The following is a 7,270-nucleotide window of genomic DNA, read 5'->3' on the forward strand; positions in this document are numbered from 1 at the left end:
GTACATAAATGTGTACACTTTTTCCTTTCGCACTTTTAGCCGTTTTTGCCATTGCGGCTCTGCTTGATTTTTAGCTGATAATAGGCATACTCGTAATCATTGTTAATACTAGATAATTATAATACAGGGCTACTAGCGTCACCACTCAGCACAGCTGGTTCAACCAGTCAGTTGCCAAAGCGCCGCAGGCACTTTGTTTGTTTTCCCCTACTCTTTCTTGATCTTCAGCTTAATCCGGTTATTAAANCAGACTACTAGCAGAAGAGTGTGTGCAGTTGAGATTTAGCTAAATACATTTTTAGTTTGTTTTCGCGATTGTTTTACTAGATCATTTTATTTTTATACGCAACATAGCTCACTATTTATATGTTTGCCTATTTTACTACATAAATATCTTTTTTTTAAGCCATATATAATACTTAATGTTTGTCATTAATTGATTGTTTAATGCTGCCAACCCTTCTATGTACATATGTAGATGCCAACAACACTATCAACACCAGACAATCCAAACAAGTTGCTGACCAAACCATCTTTATTAGTAGTACTTTTACCCAGATGATTGCTGCTGGCCTGCCCACCAACCAGCTGGCCTGTCTGTTGTTATAAAAGCAACTGTTGTCACCGCGCAACATTTTAGTTATTTAAAAATTTGCATACGCGCTGGTCGATATCAGGACGCGTCGGTTTCATACGGTGATTGAGCAGAACAAGTCGCTGATTTAAGAGCGTTTCGAAAGTGATAGCAAAAACGAAGAAAAAATATTCGAAGGCCAAAACATACGTCTGACATCATGAAATGCCCAAATGTGAGTTGTGATTTGTGATTTCTATTTTTTGTGTTCGATGGAAAAAATGGTCGAAAAAAAACGTAGCTGACAGTGAAACATGTTTAATCAAGCAACGTGTCTTTGCAAAATCAAGGAAGTGCGTTTGCGCGTAGCCCCGCACTCGCCCAAACAAAAAAAAAAAAAATAAAACCAAAACAAGTAGACCGGACATCAAAATCTTTAATTTCCTTCTCATCGACGCATGTAAAATCTTTGCCTTAGTGAAATTGCAGTCATTTTCTTTGTGTACATTTTGTTTGTTTGTCATTTCAACGCCGCCACACTCCATAAATCACAGCAGTTGGCATTCGAAAATGTTACAAAAACAGAAAATTTTCTTCAGCAGCACAGATCTACACGGCACTGTATATATGTATACATTAGGGTGGTCCTTAAATGTAGGAAGCAAATTTTTATATCAGATTTCCTATGTCTCAACCCATACGTCGATGCTACTATAGTCGAAGATATCACATTTAAATTCTGGCCCCATTGGAGTCGGTTAAGGCGTGTCGTACAGGGCCCAAATTTCAGATTACCCTATGAAGACGTCTTAACCGACTCCAATCGGAACCAAAATTTATACGTGATATCCTCGTTTGTAGCAGTATCGATTTTGAGTATTAAATGAAAAACAAAATATATTTTTTGAGTCGCCATAGGCAGATTTGGCCTTGGCCCCTTTGCGACACAACTTAACCGACTTCAATCGGAACCAAAATTTTTTTGTGATATCTTCGACTATAGTAGCATTGATTTTGGGTATTGGATAAAAAAAAAAACATTTAAATTTTTTGTGTCTCTATAGAGGAATCTGAACTTTGCGCCCTGTGCGGCATGCTATGATGTAGATAGTATTACCGATTGAGGGGGTGAGACTGAAAAAAATCGTTTATTTGTTTTTAAGGACCACCCTAATGTACGTATGTATGTATATACGCATGTACATGCAAAACTTCACTTGCATACGTTCAGCATACTCGTAATTAAAACGTTGCCATAACTCACTTAGCATTCAGAAAGCAGCAGTAAGACCCATTAGGAAATGAGATGTAAAGCAGGATATGCAGGACTAACCTGAGGTATTTTCTTCTCACGAAAGTTTGAGATTACTGTTGCCATGAAATTGCTACTAACTGTTGAATAGTTACAACAAGTTTCTACTCTAAATACTTAACACGAAGTATGTGTGTGAGTTCAGACATACGGCAAATTAAGGACCCTGCATCGAAAGGAAGCTGACACTCACGAAAAACGGTTTTACCATATTTATGTTTCGCTTTTGTTAATACCATACGAGCATAATGCGAAAACTTATTTAAAGTTGGAGATCTTAACATCATTCATTCTGAAGAGCTGCTGCAATAGGGTCTCGAGATGATTTCGAGGCTAACTGAGTGGATTTCTATGCTTAAATGACCAGTTAATACTAACTGCATTGGTGGTATATGGTGGTGAAACATTTGGACTGAAGGGCACCCTGGTATGCCGGAAGTTAATCCGCAGAAAAAGGATCTAGCCACCTTGCCTTTAAAGGTTTCACTCCACGTTCGCCGAACTCACCGACATATCATCCATCGAGAAACAAACCACTTATGTACACTAAGTCTAACCCCTACCCTCTTTCTACCCGACGTTGATTTCTCAAGAGGTCCCTGTTTACCCAGCTCATCGGTTATCGCTGTGGCCTGGGCCTCATAAATATCAGCTGACAGTGAAGTAAACTGATGCGATCGAAAATGATGTCAGGCATTCCACATCAGCTTTCGAAAATCTCATCAGAGTGCTAAAGGGCCTAATAGCTGATCATTTATAAGCATCCAATCGGCAGCTATCTTCATTGCTGCTTCCTCCGCTTGGAAATCACATACGTGGCTCCGGAGATTACTATCAGGAGAAACACATAACTAGTTTTCAGCCAATTTCAAGGCCATGGGCATGTTCATTAGGGTGCCCATTACTCATTAAGTACCAAATAGATTTCAAAAACTAGTACAACAATAAATTAGTTTCAGTTTTTATTAAAAACCAGTGTTTTTTTGAAGAAATTCATAAATGAAAAAAATTTATTTCTACGGGTACTCTATACACAGCTGTTAGAAAAGCTCTTTCCATGTTAAGATATACGGTGTAATAGTGTTCGAAATTAACTTAGGAATATCTCTGTCCACTGTTCCTGTAGACCTTTCAGGGTCAACCGTCCATCGGGGAAGATGTGTACTAGCTTCCAACCTGAGGGTCTTTGAGTAAGGCTATGTACTGCCTACTGAATGGCCAGCACTGCCACTTGATATATAACAAAAGAAATGATCGGGGAGGATTCTTGTGCATGAAAACAAGTAGCTAGAAATCATTGGACGTTTCAATACGACTCGACACTATCGCATAAAGTTCGCGAAATCTAACTTTTTTTCGAAAAAAACTTCCCAGCTTTGTTTCTTCGCAACAATGGTGGCCCCATATTCACCGGACTTAAATACAATGTCTTTCTTCATATGGTCCATTCGCGAGGTCAAAGTATCCACTTAAAAATAAGATACAGTCAACGCACTGAGGATTGCTCTTCGCCGCCGCCATTTCGCGATTTTCGCGCAGCCTGTGAAGCATTTACTAACTAGAGCTGCGTTGTTCATTAATGCAACCGAATGACATACGCAACCGATGTGAAATATGTTTGGTATTTTTACTTTAAAATACGTCACTACTCCAGTTTTTCTCCCAACCATTGCGATTTCCTTATCCGCCATTTTGAATATCAAAAATCTGGCATCAGATTCGAAATCAGCGCTCTCGAAAACCCCGCCCTGTGTATAAGTTTCTGGGGAAAAGAAAAAATTCGAAAACTTCGTCGCCATATTGGTTCTGCCATTTTGAATTTCAAAAATCTGACCTCGGATTCGAAATCAGCGATCTCGAAAACCCCCAAACACCAAGTTTAGAACCAATTTGGCTAACTCTCGACTTTTGGCCAGCAAAAAGTAGTCGCCAGACCGAAGTGCAAAGTTATAATTAATTTCGAAATTTAAGGAAAGAGTGTAAAAATATTATATGAAATGTTTAAATTGTTAAAAAAAAGGCCAAAAAAATAACAATGAACAAATAACTTAAGGACGAGCACACCTAAAAAAAGTTAAGCATTCTAAAAATAGAATTATTAGCATAAACCAACAAAACCAACAACCACATGATCAAGTGAATTGCAGCGGAATAGCTGCGCTTGATTGTGTTGGCATAACAAAAATGAAAATAGTGGAAATAAGCAAACGATAATTTACAAGGCGTCTTAGCACGGTGCATAGGCAACTGGCTGAGTCAGTGGGATCGTCGGTTCGAATCCTACTGAAAGAAGTCTGATGAGGAAATGTGGTGATTTCCGAAATAGCTATCACTTCTACCATTTTTTCAAATTATTGTTGCTTTTCCACAATAAAGTTTCATTTAAAAAATGGCCTCGAGCTCATTATAAAATTGTTGAATATAATTGAAATGTTTAAAGTCAACAAGTGTTAGTTTACAAAAAGTTGGTGTAAGCGGAATTGATTCCCTAAAAAAGGCAACCTTAGGTTAACAGTGATAACACTGCTGATATGAATTTCGAAAACTCTCTCCATTGTTTTTAATAGAAATCATGAAAGAATTATTGTTAATCAGTTTTGAACCTTAAAACCATTTAAATATCTGAGTTTTTAACAAAAAAAAATTCTTCTTCACATAATTTATTGTTGCCTACAAATTTCAAGTTTTAAAAAATACAATAATAAATGATGGTTAACCTCAGGAGACTTCCAACCATTTTTTAATACTAGAGATTTTTTATTGGCGCCCCATTGCATTTTCTGGGGTTTCGGGGTCCTTAAATTATAGCTACTATGAAAAACTGGTTAAATAAATAGTTGATTATTATTTTAGGGAATCTCTTGAAGAAAAGCATAGTTTCCAATCAAAAAATATTGATTTTCAAGAATTCTATATGATTTCTACGAAAAGTTGTTTTTTTCCCCCATATAAAATAAATAGAAAACTTTGAGCGACCTTCTAAAATTTTGTGATTTCAAAGTAAAAACAAATCTATACCATTTCTACGAAAAGTTGTTTTTTCCCCTTATACAACAAACTTTGAGGGACCTCTAAAAATGTTGTGATTTTATAATAAAAAAATAACGGTATATGTTTTTTTTTGGGTATAGAAAAACCCTAGGGTTTGAGAGCATAAAATTCCGATTTTACTTTTTCACATGCATTTTTGGACCACTGTAATGTATATAAAATTTAATTACTTTCATAATGCAAACTTCAAAATAATTTAACGCGTTCGCATTCCTATAGACCTCGGCTAAAAGGTAGTATTTACATTCGACCATATTGAACTGAACCTCTTTCAACTATCCTGTTACCCATTATCTACGCACAGACAGTGCACTCATGTAATGTAATATTGTCTTGTTTGCTTTGTTGCAGATATTAAAGCCATCAGTTGCCCTTGGTGTTGCTGTTGCTGTCAGCTGCTTTGCATTGTTTCTTGCANAGAAGTGCCACCACCACTGCCTGAAGCAGAAGCACCGGTAGCGCCGGTCAAGGTGCCAGAGTTTAAACAAGCCGCTTCAACGCAGCATTTGCAACATGTGCAGGCAGCGCAAACACAATTTCATACGATACAACAACACTTACAGCCACAAAAGCAACAACAACAGAAGCAACAGTTTGCCAAGCAATTTCTGCAACAACCACAAATACAGCATAAGTTGCAGCCACAAGCTGCTTCAACTATCAACAAAGTGGCACATACACCGCAGCAGGCACCACAAGTACGCCAGCAGCAGCAGCAAGTAAATATCGAACAACTACAACAATATCTTCAATACGTTTATCATCCGACGACACGCCGGCCATCACGCGGCATGTTGCCCACACTGACGCCATTTCCGCGGCATTTGAAGTGAAGTGAAGTGAAGTGAAGAAAAGTGCCGTGTGGTGAATAAGACTTTGCGATGGCTTGCCCACCACCATCACACTTCAAGAAGACTTAACTTATTCTCGCGATAACTTAAACCGACTCAACTCATTTTCAGTGATTAACTAGTTAGTTTTATGGAAAATAATATGAAACGAAATGGCAACGAAGCGAAATATGGAATTTTAATGCCGGCAAGTTTATAAATAAATATTTTTTATTCACATACTACATACAAAACATTCAAATATAAGTTACATAAAAAAAAAAATAATTAGCTGGTTTTTAATTTAGTGTTTTAAATAAATTTATTCGGAATGAATGTACCCGTTGATTGCCGATTACCATAAACAAAAAAATAAATAAAAATGTTCGCATAAAGTGAATGTAAATATTATCTAGTATCGTATTAGTGATTGTTGTAGAGTATGTTTAGCAGACATATTAATCACTTTTAATCGCATTAAATTTTGATTCACGTATCATCAGTGCGTATACAATCACATAACCATTTTGTATGATCAATGACATTTTTGGCAGAAAATAAACATGAAACATAAATAATTGCCGTTTTAATTTCAGTTCACAATACGATTTCGGAAAGTTGTTTGTAAATTGTTTCAGCGCTTCCGCCATAATTAATATCTTTCATGATAGGGAATTGTAGAAGAAAATGCACAATAGCGTAAGCAAAAAAAAAAATCATCAAAAGTCAACGAGAATTATGAGTTGAGCTCGCATTTGTGTGCAAAAAAATAAGCCTAAAAATATGTGTCATCATAACTATAAGCAAAATACAGTGAGCGTAAAAAATATGAATACTCCGACGCTTTGATGATTTTATATATTTATATTTTCCATATAAAATTTTTCTTATTTTTTTTATAAAAATAAAAATTTTTTAGTATGCAGTTTTTGACCACATGAACAAAATCTATTTTTTATATTGAAGAAAATGCCCAACACCCGCGATTAAAAAAAATTGTCAAAACTCAACGGTAATTTTTAGCACTCTAAAATTTCAATTCTTTATTATATTAAAATTTACTGGACACGGAATTAAAAAATTTTAAATTTTGTTGAAAATACTTTCGTATTTATAGCGTTTTCTCGAGTACTATATGAAATTTAAAAAAATTGATTCTTGTGGTTTTTGCTGTAGAATAAACTACAGTGAAGGCGCCCATAAGCGGACACTGATGGTCACCTACTTTTTTTCCGCCTATGGAAGATGTTCGCTTATAGGAATTTCGTAAAAAATAATATTAAAATTCAAATTTAAAAATTTTAAAATGCGGGTTTCTAAATTAAAATAATATTTATTCTTGAATAGACAGAAAAAGGATGAATTAAAAATAATTTAAAATTTATGGCGTTTTCTTTCCTACCGATAAATCTCATTGCCCGCTTCACTCAAGCAGCATGAAGAGGGCAACGCTAGGAGAGCTTCGCGTCCGCTTATGGCAGATTGTTTTCTCATAACTGGACT

At 35.9% G+C, this 7,270-nt stretch overlaps 1 protein-coding gene across 1 annotated transcript in view; it reads left to right on the forward strand.

Moving 5' to 3' along the window:
* LOC108376757 (uncharacterized protein DDB_G0290587-like) overlaps positions 1-5,971 on the forward strand; it is a gene marked incomplete at its 5' end in the record, with an annotated part of 9,966 nt that extends 3,995 nt beyond the window's left edge. The window contains 2 exons of the mRNA XM_017632997.1: positions 128-195; positions 5,289-5,971. Coding sequence (XP_017488486.1) covers positions 128-195; positions 5,289-5,770 — 550 coding nt within the window. The remainder of the gene's footprint in view (positions 1-127; positions 196-5,288) is intronic.
* Positions 5,972-7,270: the final 1,299 nt, after the last annotated feature.

Source organism: Rhagoletis zephyria, unplaced genomic scaffold, assembly GCF_001687245.7.
Source record: "Rhagoletis zephyria isolate East Lansing unplaced genomic scaffold, Rhagoletis_zephyria_1.1 Rzeph_scaffold_10905, whole genome shotgun sequence".
Classification (NCBI taxonomy): domain Eukaryota; kingdom Metazoa; phylum Arthropoda; class Insecta; order Diptera; family Tephritidae; genus Rhagoletis; species Rhagoletis zephyria.